This window comes from Populus alba, chromosome 12, assembly GCF_005239225.2.
Source record: "Populus alba chromosome 12, ASM523922v2, whole genome shotgun sequence".
NCBI lineage: Eukaryota > Viridiplantae > Streptophyta > Magnoliopsida > Malpighiales > Salicaceae > Populus > Populus alba.
In genome coordinates, this window is record NC_133295.1 from 5058516 (window position 1) to 5081344 (window position 22829).

At 33.6% G+C, this 22829-nt stretch overlaps 1 protein-coding gene across 2 annotated transcripts; it reads left to right on the top strand.

Annotated features, from left to right (window-relative positions):
* The first annotated feature begins 1101 nt into the window (after positions 1-1101).
* LOC118046293 (peroxisome biogenesis protein 3-2) lies at positions 1102-9548 on the top strand. 2 transcript variants are annotated; one of them, XM_035055127.2, is made up of 7 exons: positions 1102-1279; positions 1526-1687; positions 1779-1978; positions 2113-2243; positions 5995-6122; positions 6690-6917; positions 9066-9548. In XM_035055127.2, exons 1-7 carry the CDS (start codon positions 1266-1268, stop codon positions 9325-9327), a joined length of 1125 nt encoding a protein of 374 aa, XP_034911018.1. In that variant the 5' UTR covers positions 1102-1265; the 3' UTR covers positions 9328-9548. The 2 variants fall into 2 exon arrangements, with proteins under 2 accessions (XP_034911018.1, XP_034911019.1); XM_035055128.2 differs by having other exon boundaries at positions 1601-1687.
* Positions 9549-22829: the final 13281 nt, after the last annotated feature.

Consider the following 22829-nt stretch of genomic DNA (forward strand, 5'->3'; position numbering starts at 1 on the left):
AATGATATTTTTTTTATTTTTTTAAATTATTTTTTAAAATTAGTGTACCAAAATGATTTAAAATACACAATAAATTTAATTTTTAACAAAAAAAAAATTACACTTTTTAAAAATATAGTTTATGTCCCGTTTTCAAACAGTGTATTAAATCATAGAAAGTCAGAAGAAAAGAACATTTGTGAGTGGTCGGTCCTGGAAATATCAAAAAGAGTTAAAAAAAACACAACTCAAAAGTATTACTTCCAATCCAGCGGCCTCAACAACCATATTTGTGTTTGTTATTGTGATAAAAATAAAATTATATAAAAAAAATATATTTTTTATTTTTAAAATTTATTTTTCTTTATAATTTTTAAATGTATTAAAATGATTTAAAACACATAAAAAAATTAATTTTTAACAAAAAAATTAAATTTTTTAAAATTGTAGTTTATGTCACGTTTTAAAACAGTATATTAGAGGCTGTTTGATAGTGCGGTAGAAAAACACTTTTCTAAAATTTTGAATTTTTTTTTTTGCTTTAAATTAGTATGTTTGTGATATTTTCAAATTATTTTAATATACTAATCTCAAAAATAATTTTTAAAAAATAAAAAAAATATTATTAACATATTTTTTTAAATAAAAAATATTTTAAAAAGTAACAACAACCACACTTTTAAACATACTCAAACAATAAAAACTCAAAAGAAAAGAACATTTGTTAGTGGTTGGTCCTGGAAATATCAAAAAAGAGTTAAAAAAACACAACTCAAAAGTATTACTTCCAATCCAGCGGCCTCAACAACCATATTCGTGTTTGCTATTGTGATAAAAATTATTTTTTAAATTTTTATTTATATATATAAAAATATATTTTTTATTTTTAAAATTTATTTTTGGTATTAGTATATAAAAATAATATAAAAAATTATTTTTAAGTAAAAACTTAATTGTTTTCAAAACGTTACTACAGCTTGCTTCCTAGGATGTTTTTCTAAACTCTTCAGAACCCTCCAAACTGTCCCTTGTTAATTCTTTCTTGTACACAAAAACCTCAAATTTCTCCCCATTCCCTCACCCTTTATCGAACCCCCCCCTCCCCCTCTTTTTCCCCTCTCTCTTTCCATCACTACAAACTCATACTCTTAGATAAGAAGCATAACCTTTTGCTGGCAGGTTATCATTAGCCTGCCTGCGACTTACGCTATAACTGATGGGTTTGAATGGTTTATGGACTTAGAGATGGGCTCTTGGTTGTTTGCATAGCACCATAGTATTCAAAAATGCTTTCTTTAAGGTTGGTTTTTGTGTTTAATCTTCTGGTTTTATGTTAACTTGCTCTTTTATTGCTTTAATTATCTTTTTCTTAAAATGGGTTCTCATATCTATCAATCTTTATGTGGGAGTTCTGGCTATGTTATTGTTTTTGTGCTTTTACTTGTTTTTTTTTTATTATTATTATTCTGAGTGGGCGTCTTTTTCTTTATTTCGTCCATAATCTTTGCTAGAATAACTGTTTCGCTCTTTCGGAAATGTTTCTTAGGAATTTTTGGAGAAGGCATAGGAGTAAAATTCTTATTACAGCAAGTGTTTTAGGAAGTGGGTATTTTCTTTATAGACTATACAATGCTCGCGAACAGAGGCTCGCTGATATGGAAAGAGAATTTGCTCGCCAACGGGCAAATGATGAACTCATCAAGGCCCAGTTAAGAGAAATTGAATACGGTGTTCTCCCCCCCTTCTCTTATTAATGTTCTGTTGATCCTTATGCTTTACCTTATGACTTGTATTGATAGATTGCAAGTCCATTTCGAGAATGTGCAATTAATAGCTGATACAACAACATTGCCTCATGCAATGCAATATTTAAGAAGTAGGATAGCGGAAGAGTTGGACCTTTCACAGCTCACTGAAAGGCTACAGAAAGGGAAGGGTAAGCCATACACGCTTACCTCTTCAGAGAAACTTGAACTGTGGGACAGACTCAAAATCCTAAGTATGCTGCTACTTATTCTCTCTGCCTATTCACGGTGCATATGATATATAACTTCTTAGTTTTTCTTTATTTTTTTACTGCATTTCTATAAGTTACATTTTAGTGTATGTTTTTCACGGGTGTGGTTCCTCCAGGTTTCACACAAATGGTGGTGTCGCTGTGGGCTGTGACAATACTTAGCTTATATATCAAAGTTCAAGTAAATATTCTAGGAAGACATTTGTATATTGATACTGCACGTGGCCTTGGAAGCTCACTTTTACTTGTAAGATCCATTCTATCTCTGTTCCCATGTTTAAGATTCATGCTCATACACAACCATCATTTGTCCGAACTATTAGTGTTTCTTCAAGCAACTTTTGTTAAATTTCATTTGCATCTCAGTCGTGCTATCGTCTCAGATAGCTGTTCTCTGGTTAGTTAGTCCAATGCATTTGACTTTTGTGCTGAAAATCACTGAGATTCCCTCTAATTGTTATTTGGTTACAGATTGCTATTAGTATGTCAGTTAAGCAAATATGTTCTGAGCTGATTAATCATAGGGGTTTCTTCAAAGAGCAATTTAGTCCGAGAATGAAGTTTACATTATGTAACCAACCAAAATACTGTTCTGTTCCTTAATGTTTGTCTTTATTATTTTTGTTGATAAGCTGCATTGACTTAGTTGGACTGTGCAAAGGCTTGTACTCTCAGACCATGAACTAATCCAAAAAGCAGAATTGGGGATCTGCAGATCCGAATTTAGATGTCAGTTGTCACCACAGTTGAATTACTGAATGCTTGTTGTGTTGAGTGTAGAGACAAAGTCACCCACAAACCAGCTGGATAGGCACCTAAAGTAGGCTGGATAATGTGCTGAAAACAGGCTGGAATAATGGCTGGTTTGTCTGCCATTGTTGCAGGAGCAGTGGCTGAAAATGGGTATGTCCTCCCCCCTACCCACATTTTCATTTATAAATAGAGGCATGGGCAAGCAGAGAAATAAGTAGCACAACATGTAGTAGAAGGAGATGCCTTAGTGGGTAGCAGCAGCTGCAGTTGTGCAGCAGAGAGATAGAGAGAATTGGGAGTTGAGATGAGGTGTTCCTTCTCCTCCAGATTGCAATTTTCTCTCTATATAATGAAATGAGTTGCTCCGTGGATGCAGACAGTTGCTGAACCATGTTAAAATGCTGTGTTTTGAGCCTGGGCATTAATCACAGATCCTAACACATTGTTTTACTCATATGCTTCTCGATTATGTTCATGAAGGCATTTGGGTCAGTCTAGACTTTAGGCTTGTGTAGAATATTCTGGTTTCCTATAGAAAGAGCTGTATAGTACAGTATATTACGACACTTAGAGGCTGTTTGGTTTTGCGTTTAGCTTGAAAAAGCATCGAATTGATGCTTTTTTAGTGTTTTCCAATGGTTTTGATGTGCTGATGTCAAAAATAAAAACAAATCTGAAAAAAAAAAAATCATTTTGATGTATTTTTAAGCGAAAAACACTTTTGAAAAGCACCTTATACCTCAATACCCAACACACACTAATGTTTTAAGACTGAAGCTGTTTAACTAAGTACATAATCTAGATTCGTGATGTTCTGTAGAATGGAGATCTGAAGTCATTCGTTAAGAGCTCACTTCTGGAGAGTTTACAATAGCCGGCCTATGAGAACTGATTATCTACCGAGATAGTCTAGGCTTTTGTTAAATTGAATTGTTGATGAAGACAGGTTTTACTTGTGACATCCTCCACTATGGCTGGGGAGGTGGGAGGCGTTCAGAGGAGCACATTTATTAATTATCATCTGATGCACATAGTAGTTAAATTTTTTCTTCTCATGAAACTGGGATAAGAATAAATAATGTTTTAAAATTGTAATTCATGAATAGATTACATTAATGTACGGAAGTGGGAGCTTAAGAAATGGTTGGTTTCTGGATGGTTGTTTTGATGGAGGTCTATATTTGTAATTTTGAGCTGGGAAAGCTGTTGAATAATGCCTTTTATCTCTGGTATAGGAATGATGTGATCACTATTTGAGACCCCCATTCAACTCCTATGCGTATTATATGGCTTTAGAGGTCAATGTTCTTTGTTTTTACTTCAATCCTCGAGGCATCTTCCATATAAGAAATGTAAGTCTGGTGTTTAGTTTTCCCTACTGCGAGCCCCTTTGTCAATTCCCTTCACATACATTGTGAAACTGTGTCAGCAATTGTATCGGCAGGCAGGAGAATGTTTCTGCATGTGTGATGCTGGATAGCGCTGAAAAATGAGGTATGTGATGTCTTGCTTTGGAAGGCTGTCGGGATGTGATGATAAAATGAAGGTGTAACTCCTGGCTTTGGAGGCTGTGAGGAGGGGTGAGAATTTATGCATAGAGGAAATAGGAGAGAGAGTTCTTGGGGAGGAAGAGAGAGGTGAGAATTTGTTTGGTAGAACTCCAGCACTCAATTCATAGTCTTTTTTTAAAAATAAAAAAATAAAAAAGCCCCCTCCCTTGTATCTATATATACTTAATTTCTCACGTCGTAAAGAACATACCTGTTTGCAAGCTATTCCTAAGCAACTCATAAGGTAGTAGCTACTAGCTACTTGTTACCTGTACAAGTGACTGTATATTTCTGGGTCTTTGCTGGGTTTCATGAGTCTTAAGTCTGCCTACAATATAATATATACTCTGATTATTTCTCAATATTTTGTCCAATGGCATGGGATCTGTCAGGAGACTTGCTATAAACATAGGGTGGTATTGGTCCTGAGCTTAATGGATAAATTGTTAATAATGCATGTTGGGTCCTTTTGCTAGGCTCCAGTAGGGATGGGAGATTGTAAAATCTTGTGGCATTTCTACTTTGTTTGCCATGCATCAAAGCATTTGGATGGAAAATAACTCAAGAACATTTGATGAATTAACTCTTTTGAGGAATTACTTTGGGATGGAATTGTTTCCTGGCCTCTCTTTATGGACTTAAGCTTTTGGAGGTTTTTAGAGGAGTCTGCTCAATTGTGCATCAGGATTGATGTGCTATAGTGCTTTGACTTTGTCCTTATTTCTTCTTTTTTCCTTTTACTTTGTAGAGAATATCTTGTTCTCCTTGTGTTTGCATTCCACCTCTTCCAATACAAATGAAGAAGAACAGGTATTCAATAGTTGACTTGGTATCTTAGAAGCAGATGTTTGTTTGAGGTCATTGGCTTGAAGGCATAAAATAAAAATATCTCTTGAGCTAAAGTTTTTACCGATAGTCCTAATTCCTCCTTTGGCTGCTTGTGTAACAATGCATCTAGATGGAAAACATTAAAGGTGATTAGAGAAGCAATGGGGAGAGGTCTTAGTGATTCTTGAAGTTATGCCATCTATGATAATAAAACACGTCTTGTGGTTCTGTTTCTTTCAAGGTTTAATGATTTTGCCTCTAATGGGTCCTCTGCTTGTCAGTAAGTGAGAATGCTGAATTTAGGATGGTTCAACTGACTTTGTCTGAGTGCTCTGATGTACATGCTGCTTAGGGTGTCATACATTATAGTTGTGGCATACCTTTTTTCTGGTATCTTTTTCTTCTTATCAGTTCCGTCATCTTTATGCTACCTCAACCTGAGCAACGCCAAAATGGAGACACATTTTCAGTTATTCAGCCATCAATGGAAGTGCATTATAAATAAGTATTCATCAAAAAGATTTAAGAAGGGGGAGGGGGGGTTGGCGTGATGATATGGAGAGCCAGCAATTTATGTGCACCTGCTAAACTTATTGCTCTGCAATTTTGATGTAAACATTTGTTTTTGGTCGTTGTCCCTTCATACCTTTGGATTTTTATGATATTTTATATTCCTGTTCAAATTAACCTTTATCACCCAGTTAGGTACTTGATGGGTATTGTGGTTGGATAATACTTTGAAAACACTATAATACACTCTTGGTAGACCATATTTTCATGCCTTTTGTATTTTTAATGCTGCTTCTGGATGTTCTAAAGTGTCTTGTCATTTTTCTTAAGTTAATCCACTTCATTCATTTCACGCAGGAGAATGTCGATCTCATTGATAGGGATGACCAGCAAAAATTTTTGGCTGGTGCTGACTTTCTTGCTAATAATGGCCTGCTGGCATTGATTTCAAATATCCAGGCTGTGGTAACAGAAGTTATTGAGGGGTAAGTGTTTCCATGTTATTTGAAAAATGGCATGCATGTTCCATCAAGTAATATTCTACTTAAATCAACAAGGTGCATTGTATAGATTAAATTAATGGAGCAACATCATATGCAGAAAATTCTGAGTGGATAGTGATGTGTGTTTGCTTCTGATGATTTTGTCTTCACTTTTCAAAATAAACATGAAAAAGTCAGAAATTAACTAATAATCTTTCAACTAAATTTGAAACTTGGAACTCCATGATTTTCTCAGTCAATCCGGAATTAATCTGGACTATGTTGACTTTGTTCACACTTCATTGACTGCATGAAAAAGTTCACATCATCAGAGACTCCTTTAGGCACATGAGAACAACTCCCAAGCAAATGGGTAGGGGCTCATTAAATCAAGAATCACTCATTAAATGGAATCTGTTACAGCAACATCTGGCATAGTGAACAAAAAGCTAATGTCTCGAAAGGGCATTTTAATGAAAAATGCAAACATGAAACATCTTTTAGACAGAATGTTTAATGTTTTGACCATTGGACGGTTGCTTAAATTGCTTATAAACGTAATCCGTGCAGAAAGAAGTTGATTGATTTGTTCAACACCACATCTTTTCACGAAACTGTCATGCAAATACTTGACAAGTTTATGAGCGTGGGAAGTCTACATCAATGGATAGATTACTTAATGTCTGAAGATAGTGGGCACTCCAAACTAGGCACAAGCTCCAGCATTGACGACACGGTCCTTCCTAATAGCACAAATTTTGATCAGCTTATGGTGGAGGCACGAACAGTGCTATCAAGGTATCTTTCTGTTCCAGAGAGCAAAAAAAGGGGCTTATTATGTTTCAGGTGCAAAAAATATAGTTATTTTTACTCGTGTAATTGTCACATGGGTGGAAAATTAGTTACATGATTACATTGCTTGGTAGTGCAAACTTCAAGGACTTTTTTGTATTGGTCGACTCAAACTGCTTAGGAATTCCCTTACGAGCAGACGTTGTAATCTTCAATTCTCTCGATTGAGATGGATTGAACACCCCCAACCCCTCCTTAGCCAATAAGCATCCCTGGGCAAGAAATCGGAGTATGTAGCTGGCCAAACAGAGAACCAAGCTGAGTTCCCGAATATCCAATCGAGCTTCTCAAGAATAGTACTCCTACTCTGCTGACTATTATGCCAAGTGAATCACAACCCTGAATAAGAAACTTTAACCAGCTCCGCATCCTGCACATAACAACCAAAAGTATCCATGTATCCATGCCAAGAAAGATCACCCCTCTATTTGTCCATAGAGCTCATAATCGCATTAAAGTCACCCAAGATGAGCCAAGGTCTAGACTGAAATGCAAGAGCATGTTGTCTCAAGTAGTCCTAAAGATCTTGACGGCTAGTAGGAGTATTGAGATCATAGACATAAGTGACCGCAAAGTTGCACCTAACAACCAAGCTAAGGACCTCACATGTGAACATCTCTAGGGCCCCATCCAATAAGAATACTACACTCGATAGCATCCAAAACATTAGACATAAATTGCATGGAAGAGGGATTATTCCCATCTGATTAGAGGCAACTTTAGTCTCCAGCAAACCAATAAAACTCAATTTGTGCTTGTTAATCCAAGCCTTTACTGCTATATGTTTTGATGGGCCATTAAGACCCCAAATGTTTCAACTTCCTAGCTCTTTTCCATAACTGAGTAAACATCATCCTCACCTTTGAACCTGAAAATCATGAAGCCTTGTTGGGTTGTCATGACACTGTCAAGGCCGAATCTTTCCAAACTCGGAAAGCAATATTGTTTACTGCATGGTAAGACATGACATAACCCAAAAAAAATCCAACCAAACAACGGTTCCATCGCGATGTGCTCTCATCAACATGGTCTGAAATTTTCAAAATTGTGCTAGTATCTTGCTTCAGGAATGAAGCAATCTTAGCTCAGGTTGTAGAATTTGACACTTTCACCCTATCAGCCCAAGAGCCTCTTGGCTGGTCAGAGGTGTAGGGGGAGTTGGTGGTGGTGGTGGTTTCTTGTTTCGTGATGGAGTTTCGGGTGGTGGTGGGGTGGGTTTTTTGTGTGGGGGTAAGGTGGGTTTCAGTTTAGGGAGGTCGTGGGGTGGTGTGTGGGGATTTTTAGTCTTGTTGGTGTTGAATCGAACAACATATCTGAAAATTAGCAAAATCCAACGGTGGTATGGCTTCGACATCACCACTCTCTCTAAAAAATTTTGAATTTTGGATTTTAGAGTTCTCTTGCCTTTCACGGTCATATCCTCTTGGTAGTCCAAACCTGCAACCTTTATGGGATTCAGTTCCTTTCCATCCCTAGATCAGTTCTCTAAATCATTATGCCTGGAAAGGTCATTCTTCAGGGGGATTCACGATTGATTCAGCTTGAGATACTCTCCAGGATACCAGACCCGAAGACACTATGCACCATTTACCCTGGATCTCAGGCCATATCCCAGGGCATTCCTTCATCCTTTGGCTTGCTTCTTTAGGTTGGCTTCATTCTATGGATGTCCTTTCTCATTATCCCATAGCCTAATCTGGTGTCATGATATGGGAAAGAATTGAAATAACCCCCTGAGCTCTCCGATCCTTTCCTTTTTGTAGCAAATACCTCCGAAGTTCCCCTCCCCTGCGTCATTTCCCTATTTCCCTTCCCTCCTTTTTTGTTGGTGGCTTCCTGCTTGCATGGACCTGTGCTTGCTGCTCTGGGATTTCAGCATCTTGAGATTCTTTCCCTCTTTCCAGTTGTCTTTTTACATTACAACATTAAAGAGCTTGTTGTTATAAACCTTGAAATAATCCTTCATTACATGTCTTCGATGTTTTTGTGCTTGGCTTGCCTGGTAGCAGTTGAAAACTGAGATATTGAAAATTAATAAAACTAACTCTATTTTGGGCTCCTTTAAAATAGAATTTGTTGTTTTCCCCCTTGCAGTGCTGAATTTGGTAAAATCATGGGAATATCTTTGAAAGTGGCAGTGGATGCACTGGTGGAGGATATGGAAGCTCAGTGTCAGTCCACCGGGGCCAGTCTAACATCAGGGATACCACTGGCAAAACTTCTATCACGAGTTATGCAGATAGTACCATCGTTACTCCGTGAAGCAAGCCAAAACCAGTTTATCCAAATCATCTGGACTGTACCAGAAGTTGAACTGTTCTTCACTCTCCTCTATGCAAACAACCTTGTAGACTAGTGAGCATGATTGTATCTTAATCCATGTCCCTTTTTTTTTAGTTTTGGCTTTCATGCAAGGGGTGCCGGCGCTAAAATTTGCACGGTACCAGGCTTGGGGTCTACAAATGTGAACTGCTTGAAAGGATTCAAAAGAGAGAGTCAAAAGATATTTCATTGAAATTGTAATTCTTTATTAACTCTTAATATCTTCATTGAGTGCTTTACCATTGTCATGTGTCATTTGCTTTGTGACGGATGCTGTCTTTTAATGCTGTTAAAACTGGAAAAATGACAGAGTTGAAAGTCTCAAACTATGCGTGAAGCACAAGAGTGTTTTGTCCCTTTCTGGCATGTCTTTGAAGAGATTTCATTTCAGTTGTGCGACTTTCTTGTTCTATCTCCTGGTGGGCCTGCTATTTTTTGTAAAGATGCTTGGAGGGAACCTGTTCTTACCATTTCTGATGGGGCGCTTCCTTGTTCAAAATGGTTGCCATCCGAGTAATTTTATTTTTAAGATTAATGTGGGTGTTTGGATTAGTTTATATATATCTTAATTAATTATACGGGCTCTAAAATTAATGATCATATAAGTTTCCAATAGACCTGAGGGGACTCGAACTTGTGACTATTAAGAAGCAAACTCAAGATTTAATCAATTAGGCTATTTATTAAGATTCTATCTGAATAATTTTTTAAATCAATATAATGTGTCGAGTCAATTATGGAACTTTAAAAGCTATTTGTCATTTTAGGGATGACAAATAGCTTTTAAAGGTCCATAATTAGTCATTTTAATGAATATTCATTGAATATGTTTTTAAAGTTTCATAATTAGTCATTTTAATGGATAGGAGTATCCATTAAACATGCTCTAATTATCAAAGCGGTTGAATAGTACAATCATTTTCTAAATTTGTACGTCTTGAATTAGTTACTTTAATTCATACTTGCTAAATTATTTTAATGTTCGTCTTGGTAATATGACATAAAACACCCTACAGTCAAGGACTTGAAGTAAGTAAAAGAAAAAAGAAAAAAGAGACAAAATTCACATTAGAAGAAAAAAAGCCTTCTAGTCTGCTCTTATTGGTTTGTGATGTGTTTGGAGAATGCTTGTCAGACATAAAATAAGTTTTAGTTAAATGAGCCAATCTAGATCATTTATTAGCTCTTTTGTTTTTGTATCATGGATCAAATTATTTTTTCTAATAGGACTCGAACTCGTGACTATTGAGAAGCAAACTCAAGATTTAATCAATTAGGCTATTTATTAAGATTCTATTTGAGTAATTTTTTAAATCAATATAATGTGTCGAGTCAATTATGGAACTTTAAAAGCTATTTGTCATTTTAAGGATGATAAATAGCTTTTAAAGGTCCATAATTAGTCATTTTAATGAATATTCATTGAATATACTTTTAAAGTTTCATAATTAGTCATTTTAATGAATAGGAGTATCCATTAAACATGCTCTAATTATCAAAGCGGTTGAATATTACAATCATTTTCTAAATTTGTACGTCTTGAATTAGTTATTTTAATTCATACTTGCTAAATTATTTTAATGTTTGTCTTGGTAATATGACATAAAACACCCTACAGTCAAGGACTTGAAGTAAGTAAAAGAAAAAAGAGACAAAATTCACATTAAGAGAAAAAAAAGCCTTCTAGTCTGCTCTTATTGGTTTGTGATGTGTTTGGAGAATGCTCGTCAGACATAAAATAAGTTTTAGTTAAATGAGTCAATCTAGATCATTTACTAGCTCTTTTGTTTTTGTATCATGGATCAAATTATTTTTTCTAATGGGACTCGAACTCGTGACTATTGAGAAGCAAACTCAAGATTTAATCAATTAGGCTATTTATTAAGATTCTATCTGAGTAATTTTTTAAATCAATATAATGTGTCGAGTCAATTATGGAACTTTAAAAGCTATTTGTCATTTTAGGGATGATAAATAGCTTTTAAAGGTCCATAATTAGTCATTTTAATGAATATTCATTGAATATACTTTTAAAGTTTCATAATTAGTCATTTTAATGAATAGGAGTATCCATTAAACATGCTCTAATTATCAAAGCGGTTGAATATTACAATCATTTTCTAAATTTGTACGTCTTGAATTAGTTATTTTAATTCATACTTGCTAAATTATTTTAATGTTCGTCTTGGTAATATGACATAAAACACCCTACAGTCAAGGACTTGAAGTAAGTAAAAGGAAAAAGAAAAAAGAGACAAAATTCACATTAGGAGAAAAAAAAAGCCTTCTAGTCTGCTCTTATTGGTTTGTGATGTGTTTGGAGAATCCTCGTCAGACATAAAATAAGTTTTAGTTAAATGAGCCAATCTAGATCATTTACTAGCTCTTTTGTTTTTGAATCATGGATCAAATTATTTTTTCTAATTATAAAAAAATATAAAGATGTCAAGAAACATGAAACCTAATGCAAATTAGACAATATTTTTAAAATATTAAGATTGTGATATACCAAATGACATGTTTTTCTTAAAAAAATATTAAGACATAAACATATTGAATCAACCAGAGTCAACATTTATTAATTTACAAAACATGTAATCTAAGTCATGAGACCTTGATAATTCTATAGAACACAAATAATAAAAATTAGAAAGCTCAATTCCAATAAACCAAATATCGAAAGACAAAAAGAAAAAAAAATCAATTTAAAAAAAAAAGAGCAAAAAAAACAACTCGAATAAATATAGGTAAATAAACTAAACCCATGATCAAGCCATGAAAATAGAACTACCCCCATAGAAAAAAAATACAAAGGTCAATTCCTAATCAATCAATTGTCGAAGTAAGAAAATGAAAAGAGAAAATCAATATAAAGAAAAACACCAAAAAAAACATAGTCTACTCAGGTTAACCCAATAAATTTGTAATCTCAATCATAAAACTAAGATAACTTCATAGAAAAAACTATGCATAAAAAAAAAATTTAATCGATAAAAAAAATTATCTTGTCATATGCTAAAAAAGAATAGAAAATAAAATAAAATTAGTGTATGATTTAAAAAAAAAAATCTTGGATTTTATTTAAATGAAGTTATAAATAAATTGAAGGAAGCCCTTTCAAAAGGAGTCTGGAAGCCTGGGTCTAATGGATCAGCTCCTAGGTCCAAAAGCAAAGGCAAACCCATGCACCAACACAAATTTTTTTTTCTTGCTTGGTTAAGTGGATGACATGACCAAATATTTTTTTAGGTGACACAGATGACCTTTCATCTACATCTCTAGTTGTTGACGACCTATGGATCGCCAAGTAAATAAGCAGGGGTTTTTCACTCCTAAAAATATATTTTTTAACCCTTTTGTTTACTCAAAAAATCTATAAAACAACCTAGAGATCTACATAAACTCTTTTATGCCTTAAACAACCTAAAAATCGATCCAAAAATAAATAATCATGTTACAAGTCTCTTGATGCGGATCAGCCCAACACCAAGCGTAATCATGCCAACGATCCATTGGAGGTGCCAATTGGGCCAATCACAAGAGCTAGGGCAAAGAAGCTTAAAGAAGCATTGAATGGGCTTGTTCAGAACTTATGGAGCAAGATGGACCTAGAAGGGCTTGGGACATTTAAGGAGCATGAAGAACAACCTTTAATTCATCTAGTTCATGTCCAAGAAGAGCCCAATTCATGTGGAACAAGGGATTGATATGTCCGACCCAATACCAGCCTTGTTAGGCTTGTTTTATTTCCTAATGCTACAAGGATAAAAAGCCAACAATTTATTCTCCTAATTAAGTAAGGAAGTTGGCCATATCTTATTCCTAAAGAGGGGAGGACTATTTAATGTTTTTCCTAACATAGGAAGGAAAGTAATTAAATCAGCAACAAAGGAGGAAATTTATCCAAGCTAATCAAGGACATCAAAGGAAAAGGGGCAGCAACACAAATTTGATTCTAGCATATTTAGGATGGTAATTTTCGGATTTTTATTATTTTTATTATTTTCTTCTTAGTTTTTGGGTTATTATTACTTATTTGGGTCAATTGTAAGTGGGCTTCATATAAGTCCACCTAAGGGGGGTCCATTAGGGTTTCTTTAAGTCTAGAGTCAGTATAAATAGAGGCATAACCAAACATGTAAGGTTACGTAATTTTTAGATCAATAAACTTCTTTGCAGCACTTGTGTGTTGATGGGATAATCTCCCTTCCTTAGTTCTCTAAAGAATTGAAAACGACTTATCGAAGAACAACTGGCTTCGTGGCGTCATCCTTATACTTCTCGTTCGCGAATCTATATTCGTTGGGTAGGGGTTTTTCGTTTCCAATAGTGCTGGTGCCTAGGTACAAGTTATCTTTGTGTCACACTCCTATCAAACCTGATTTACTTGGCTTTCCGGGAATTGGTGTCTTTGCGTGTGGGTTGCGTGACCACGTGATCACGAGGTTCGCATCATCTCTCTCTTGAAAGGGATGACATATGAGAAGATAATTAAGGCATACGAGATTTAAAAGGGTGACCATTAGAATTATTGTTGTTGTTAGATGAAACACAACATTTTACTTAGTTTCTTTTCTTTTAAATGAGTTTTATAGATAATTCCATGTTTTGGCTTAAATTTATAACTAATTTGGTAAAGAGAATGATTATACAGATTAAGAACAATTTCTAATAATCTCTCTTATTTCCTTCATCTCTCATTCTTTATTTTTCTGTGTGTTGGTTGTATACACTCTATTTTTATTTTTGGTATTGGCATCAAGTCATTTCTTTTCATAAAAATACTTGGAAGTAATCCAAGTAGGCACCATTTTTAATAAGCTTGTTCTAAGTGGTATTAGAGCAAAAATTCTATAGACTTGAGAAATGACCCCTGTCGCTCGGTCCGAAGATTTTAAAAGGCTCAAAGATTCCCTTGAAATTATCAGTAACGAACAAACACAAAAACATGAGCAAGTTATGAAGTAGTTGAATTCACAAAGGCAAAAACTAGAAAATACAAGTTGTAGTCATAAAGCCAAGTTTGGGGAATTAAAAGATCTTATTAATGGATCTTACCAACAAACTTTCACTCTTCAAACTTTATAGCAATCAACTGGTGAAACTAGTGTTATCAAGGATAAACAAGTTTTTCTTGAAGGTGATTTTGTTGTTAAAACCGATTTGACTTATGAATAAAGGCATAACCACTACAAGGTATATAAACCTACACATGATTTTCCTAACTTTGATGGTAAGGATATGCATAAGTGGTCTTGTAAGTGTTATCAATATTTTGAAGTGGAAGTTGAGGATTTTGAGAATATTAGGTTGGCTTCTTATTATCTTGATTGTGTGGCCCTTTATTGGCACTAAAATTGTATGAGAAGCCTAAGAAATTTGGAAATAACTTGGAATGGATATATGAAGGCATTGTGTGCTAGGTTTAGGGGTTAAAAGGACCCATTAAAGGAGCTTTTTGGATATTAGATACGTGGAGAATCTAGAGACATACATTCAAGATTTTAACATATTATGAAATAGATCAAAGATTACAAAAAAACAAAAAAAAAAAAGTATTGGTGTTCTTTATAGGAGGTCTTGAGGTTGGAATCAAGAATTTAGTTATGATGTTTAAGCCTAAAACATTAAAATAAGCTAACAACCTAGCTTGTTTACAAGAAAACACCATCTCCTATAGATGTACCCATCAAAATCTTGTTTGAATACTCGTTCCAAATCATAACATAAACTACCTAAATCAAACTTAGAGGGTGTAGCGGTTGCTTTTCAAATAGCTTTTCGTGCGAAAAGCATCCAATAATGTTTTTTCATTTAAAAAATCATTTTTGACATCAGCACATCAAAACGATCCAAACAGTACAAACCGCACTCAATTTTAGCAAAAAAAAAAAATTGAATTTTTTCGAAAAGCCGGTTTGGCCGCAATGCCAAACAAGCTCTTAATCTCCATCAAACTCCCTATAAAAGCTCACCCTTATTAATCACTAACAGTCTAAAACCTTATTAAAATGGCCTATTACCCACTCTAACCTAAAATTATACTATTAAAGTCCCTGTTAAACCTACCAAATCTTTAAAGAATATGGAGTTTGAGGAAAGAAGAATAAAAAGCTTATGTTTTTATGTGATTAAAAGTTTGTATCTAGGCAACAAAGTAAAAATAAGAGGCTTTGACTTTGTATAGTATATGATGAGGAAGACATTAAATAAGGTAAAGCTAAGGTGGATGAGTTTAATTCCAAAGCAGTCATTCCACACATCTCCATTTATGCTCTAGAGGGCACTATGGGTTTCATACTTTGAGAGTGGCTGGTAAGATTGATAATCACTTAATCTTCATTATGGTGCATTTAGGTAGCACACATAATTTCCTCAACTTTGAAGCAGCTAATATGTTATAATGTAATCTTGCAGCCATAAGCCTTTAACAGTAGAGGCAACTAATGGGGGGATAATAAGTTACATAATTATGTGTAAAAATTTTAAATGGAGAATACAATAAGTGAATTTCAAAGTTGATGTTTTCATTGTAGATTTAAATAATTATGATATGGTGTTGGAAACATAGTGGTTAGCCATTTTAAATGACTTTGTATTTAACTACATAGAGTTATAGATGTCCTTTAAGTAGCAAGGTATAGAGGTGTTGTTTAAGAGCAATAATCATTCTTAGCTATAAACCATCAAGTTTGAGAAACTTAATAATTTATTGGAAAGCCTTTAAAATTAGCAAAAAGCAGATATATAGTTTGAGAGTTATTAAGGATATTGACACTACAATATATTTTATATATGCTACCTTGGTGCCTAATATGGAAAGAAATTATGCTTTATACAACTTGTTAAAGTGTTATCAAAAGGTGTTTAATGACCCTAAGAGGTTACCACCCACTGGATCTAATAATCATACCATAGCTCTTAAGAATGGAGCTCAACCTGTTAATTTAAGGCCATATAAATACTTTGGTTTACAAATGGAAATATAGAGAAAATGTTTCTAAAATAGTAGAGTCAAGGATAATTTAGCCAAGCAATAGACATTTTGCTTCTCCCATGGTATTAGTTAAGAAAAAGGACAATTCATAAAGGCTTTGTATAGATTATTGGGCTCTTAACAAACTTATTATCAAGTACAAATTTTCTATACCATTGGTGGATGAGTTACTAGAAGAATTAATGGGTGCATCTATGTTTTCCAATATAGACTTGAGATCTGGATACCACCAAATCAAAATTGCCTCATAGGATATGTTTAAAACTACTTTTAAGACTCATAATAGTCGCTATAAGTTTTTAGTCATGCCTTTTAGGTTAACTAATGCTCATGCCACTTTTCAAACCTTAATGAATGATGTTTTTAGAAGTCATTTTAGGAAGTTAGTGTTCTTTGATGACATTCTAATTTATAGTCAATTAGTGGCACAACACTTAAAGCATCCGAAGATAGTGTTTGAATTATTAAGGGTTTATAAACTAGTAGTAAAAAAGAGCAAGTATGTTCTTAGAAATAATCAAGTGTAGTACTTGGACCACATTATCTCTAAGGAAGGGGCATCTATTAATCCATAAAAGATCAAAGTTATGGTGGAATGACCTCCTTTACCTAAGCATGTTAAATAGCAACATAGATTTATAGGTTTCACTGACTAAAGGGTTATGGGTCCATAAGTAAACCATTAACATAATTGTTAAAGAATGATGTTTTTGAATGGACTAAGAAAGCAACATCAGCTTTTAAACTTCTAAAGCAAGTCATGACTCGACCTTTTGTTTTGGCATTACCTGACCTAAACAAGCAATTTATAATAAAGATTGATGCCTCACGAGTTGGCATAAAAGTAATGCTAATATAAAAAGGGTGCCTTATAACTTATATTAGCAAATCTCTAGGACTAAAGCAACAAGCTATGTCTACTTATAAAAGGGAGATCTTGGCTATAATATATGCAGTGGCAAAGTGGAGACATTACTTATAGGGAAAATATTTTAAGATTTGAATGGATCATGTTAGACTTAAATATCTTCTAGAACAAAAAATTTCATATCCTTTATAACACTTATGGTTAGCCAAGCTACTAGGGTTTGACTATGAAATTGTGTGTGTGTGTGTGTAAAGTAAATGTAGCAACTAATACCTTTCTTCATGAACTTTAATTATAGAGTATTTACTATAGTGGTGTCTATAATTTCCACCAATATCATGGAGAACATCAAAAAGTCATGGTAATAAGATAGTCTTATATAAGGCATTATGGTGGATCTACAGAATGACCTTAGTTCTCACCCTCATTACAAATGGGTGAATAACCACTTGAATAAGAAAGGAAAGATAGTAGTCGACAATGATTATAATCCCCAACACATGTTAATTTATATGTATCATGATTCAACTATGAGGGGGATAGTTTAGAGCTATTATGACTGATAAAAGAGTGAAATTCTATTATATTGAAAAAGACTACAAAGGTAAGTGAGAGTAAGTGAGAGGATGCCATATCTACAAAAAAAAAAAAAAGACAGAGAATGTGTTCTCTATTGGGTTACTATAACCTTTACCCATTCCTTAAGTACTATTTATTGATATCAATATGGATATTATGAAGGGATTTTTTAAGGAAAAGAGGTCATCTTTGAGGTGATGGATAAATTCAGTAAATGTGCACACTTTATGGCTATTAGTCATCCTTATTTTGCAACTACAATAGCCACTACTTTCATAGATAATGTTTATAAACTTCATAATTTATATGCCTTCAGAGTTAGAGATAGAGACATTGTATTCCTAAGCCAATCTGGAGAAAAACTTTTTTACCTATCATGAAACTTTATTATTCCATTGCTTATCACCCCCAAATCATTGGGAAAACTAAAGTAGTTAACAAGTTCTTAAAGAATTACTCGAGGTGTATAAATAGAAACATACAAAGTTAATGGACAAGGTGGCTCTCTCTAGCATAATAGTGGTATAATATTAATTACCACACTTCTATAAGGTGTACTTCTTATGAAGTTATATATGGTTAGGCTCTTCCACTTTATATTCCTTAATTTTATAAGGATTTTAACATTAAGGCAGTTGATAAGTTATTAACCAAGAGAAAAAACATGCTCAAATTAATCAAGAAAAATATGAATTAAACTCAACAAAAAATGACTTAGTTGGCAAAAAAGAAAGAAGTGAAAGGACATTCAATGTTGGTGATTGGGTATACCTAAAATTGCATCTATACAGGCATAAAATTATGATTTAAATGGTCTCACACAAATTATCAACTAGGTATTTTATCTTATACAAGATCATAGTATCAAGGTATTTTCTTATACAAGATCATAGAGTAGATTGCGATAATGGCTTACAAACTAGATCTACCTTTATTTGTCTCAATCCACCCTATTTTTCATGTTTCACAACTAAAGTGACAAATAAAAAATAAAAGGGTGTATGATGAGTTACATGTTATGCCTTGTGTTACATCTCTCCATGCTCACTTATAACCATAATCTTTTTATTTAGACATTACAAAGCTATATGTTCACTCCTCATGTTCAGCTTTGTTGCCTATAGTATTTGACTTTGATGTGGTAATCTCTTCTCTGGTATAATTTAATCTTCAAGCTAAAACAAAATCTAAATTACCTTATTGACATGTATTGCTTTCTTTTCAATTACCTCTTTATCTTAATAGCACCATATTAAAAATATTTTTAAGCTTAATATAGCAACGCAACTACATTAGTTCTTTATATTCAATCTATTTAAAAATTTTATCATTATAGCTTCTCCCTACTCCATTATAGTAACGTTAATTATAACAATTTTTAATTTTTTTGTGAAAATCTCTTAAACTTCTAAAATCCAAAACAAACTTTACTCTTTAATACAAATATTTTTCTCATAATTGTTTTCATCTCACCTAAATCTTTAAGAATTTTGATTTGACCAAATAATAGCAAAAAACTGAATCAATTAAATTATTTTTTTTTCAACTTTCATATTTAAAAGATTAAAATCTCTCTCAAATTTATTTTAATATTACCCAAAACTTTATCCAAACTACCTAAATCCATCATCATTATCTATCCTTCTTGGTTAGGAAATGATCAATTGATCAAAACCTACCCAGAATTATCTACCAGAATTATTTAGCAGTTTAAGTTTATTATATCTTTGTAGTTAATTATATCTTTGTTTTCTTCTAAGAAAGTAGATTAATTTTTAATTTTATTGACTGCTACTAAATTAAACCCTCACTTATTTTTTTTCTAATTTACTATGAGAAGATATAAAAAAAATAGTTAACAATAAACATTGAATGTGTAGAATTAATATATGAAGAATATTTTTAAACTTCAACTAAACTTTAGTTCTCTTAAAAAGAACATTTATTTTTCTCATATCCATCTCATTTCGTTTTTCTTTTTGTCTAAAACAAGTTTTTCCATCGAATAATAACATAAACTAATAAATTCTTGGTAAAAGTAAACAAAAATTAATAAAACATTCCTTTTTTCCACTTCAAATAAACAAAAGTTTAAATACTCCTTCCAAATCTATCTTAATACTACCCAAGACTTTATCCGAACCACCTCCTTTTTGATTCCATCATCATCGTCTACCCTTCAGCTCAGGAAGGGATCAAAACCTACAAGAATTGTTTAGTAGTTTCAAGTTAATTATATCTTTGTTTTCTTCTAATTAATCTCCTTAATTTTGAACTTCATAGACTAGTACTAAATTAAACCCACGCTTATTTTTTCCTAATTAACTATGACAAATAAATAAAAATAGTTTCATCAATGAACATCGCACGTGTGAATTAATATACACACACACACAAACACTTCAGTGAACATTGAGAAACCAAAATTTACTCTTTACGAAGGTTTTTGATAAAATTAGTTTCTGTTGTACTCAAAAGCCCGTCCTTTTTCACTAGCACAAGCGTGAAAACAATCCACACTAGCACTAGATCTCATATTTGGCAGCCTGCAACAGCACGCCAATAAACTCCTTGTACTCAGATCGCATTATGTAGGATGACAAGCATATAAACAATGACTCATCAAGTGATCTGTTCTGTAATTATCCAAAAATTAAAGATTCAGATAACAGAATTATCTGCTATAAAGTTCTCCTCAGTGGCAACAAAATTACAGATTTCCCTTCCATGAGCAGGAGGACATCTCTCATAACTAATGGTGATAATAGACCTGTTGATACATAGATGACCAAAAACAAAGCAGAAAAAGAAAGCGGTAAAAGGGTCTATCTTGCTAATCAGAACATTTAACAGGCAAATAAGTTTCCTCGACTTGCATGTGATCAGAACTCGAGTTTCTGAACCATCAGCCTGGAACACATCACAGATCCCGGCAGACTTATAAATGCAGTCAGCATCCACTAGCAATAACAGCAAAGATAAGTGCTTCAACTGAGGTAAGTCAGTTCCCTGCGAAGAACAGGCATGGTAAAGGGAAAGAATTGAAAACAAACTACTACAAACAGCACAAAAGAGATCCAAACAGTGATTAAAGGATTAGTCCCAGGCAACACAGTCAACGATGAAACAAAAACCATTAGAAAAAGACTTGAGATGGAGAAGGTTGAAAGGGTTATGGGTTTAGAGCTCCCTTCAATCCAAAAAAGGATCTAACATTAGGCAATAAAGCTCCTGAGATATGCAAGCCGCAAACCTATCCTTCAGCTGATAGATAGGGCTGTGGATCCATAGCTTAGCAGCTTAATCTACCCAGCAAGAACCTCTATTGGACTTCAAGGAGCTCCACTCCCTAATCCATCACCCATCTCGGATTTAAAGATTTACAGTACCCACCAAAACCCTAACACAGACACGACTAACCAAGAACAGACAGAAACTCGTTCATAAACAACCCTAACAACATATTCGCCTCTATATATCAGTTATACTACAAATATATTTATAGATCTGATTGACCCTACTGTACATCTATCCTAACCCTAGAAAAGACGACATCTTAAAGGAAAAACAGATAAGAGAAAATAAGAGAAGCGCAGAGGCGAGGGCCTAGTTCTGTTCACTAACTAGTATTGAATCCATTGAAAATAAAAAGAAAAGGAAACAAGAAAAAAAGAGTTCAAAGAACACAGAACAGTTTCAACTTAGTATCTAAACGAAGATCGCATGTTTTCTTCATTCTTAAAGCCACCGGCTACACGTATGAGACGAACTGGGCATCTGAAGATGACCATTCCATGAGAACATGGACTTGTGAGCAAACCCTACACCACTAATAATAGTTTATCTGCGAAGACTCTTCAATGCTACCTTTTATAGACATCTACAAATAGTAGAAGAAAACCACCTAGATAGCCTGTTTGAAGCACCCATCTACCCTAATGTCTAAAAACAACTATTTTTTAGCGCGGTAACCATTAAAAATGACCTTAGGTTAAAAGAGGAGGATGCCTTTTTTGTAGTGGTTAGACTTGATTAATAATGGTGGGTCGGCAGGAGCTAGTTTTGCCTCCATCAAGAAAAAATCTGTCGGACACCGGCTTGTTAGATTCCTTGTAGTGGTGATCACATGCCTTGTTTGCTTCCGGTCACGATATATTCGTCCATTTTATCGATATCTTCGCTTGAATGCGTGCTTAAAACGTTAAAAATACACCATGAAACTAAACATAACAGAAAACGTATAAATTAACGTGTAAGAGAAAATCAATTTAAGAATTTATTGACAATCAAATAGTTTTAAGATTTAAACTAAAGTAAGAATCAATCCAACTATCTTAAAATAATTTATAATTTACCATTTGATGTTTACAGTGTAATTGTTATATTGTTATTTAAGTTTATTTAATTTTTTACAAAAATTACTCTTGATAAGGAGGAAAAAAATTGATAGAAGAAGGAAAATTGAAAAAAAAAATAGTTTAGAAAGACAAAGGTTATTGTTAATGTCTATAACATTTTTTGGAATAATTTTTTAAAATAAATAATTCCAATAACTAATTTTAAACATTATTTTTTATTTAATAAACATATTTTTTTAGTTTAAAAACACAATTTTATTTTAAATATATTTTGAACAGGCACAATTTTCCAAGAAAGCAAAAAATGCTGGCGAGATCTTTAATTTATTTCCGCCTTGTATCTCTCGGTTCAAAGCACAAACTTAAGGTTGCTTTTATGTATGAATTGTTTGATCTCTTTCTTTAATGGCGCTGTCTGCCATGGATGTGGGATGGGAGCGCTTGGTGACCATCATGGTCCTGCTGATGTTAGATGTGCATGTGGTTAGAGGTACACTTTTTTTCTCTTTCTTACCGCTCCATGTTTTTCACGGGGTGTCATTCTATTTGTGATTTCTCAACACCGACCATAATTTGAGTTTTCTTTTCCTTTTTGTCCGAGTAAAAAAAAATTAACACAGCATATAAAATATTTAAAAAAATAATACAATTCCACGAGCTGTGAGTCTCAGATACAACTTGTGATTCTCATATTATATTCACAACACGCAAATTTCATGCAAAAGATGTGAATT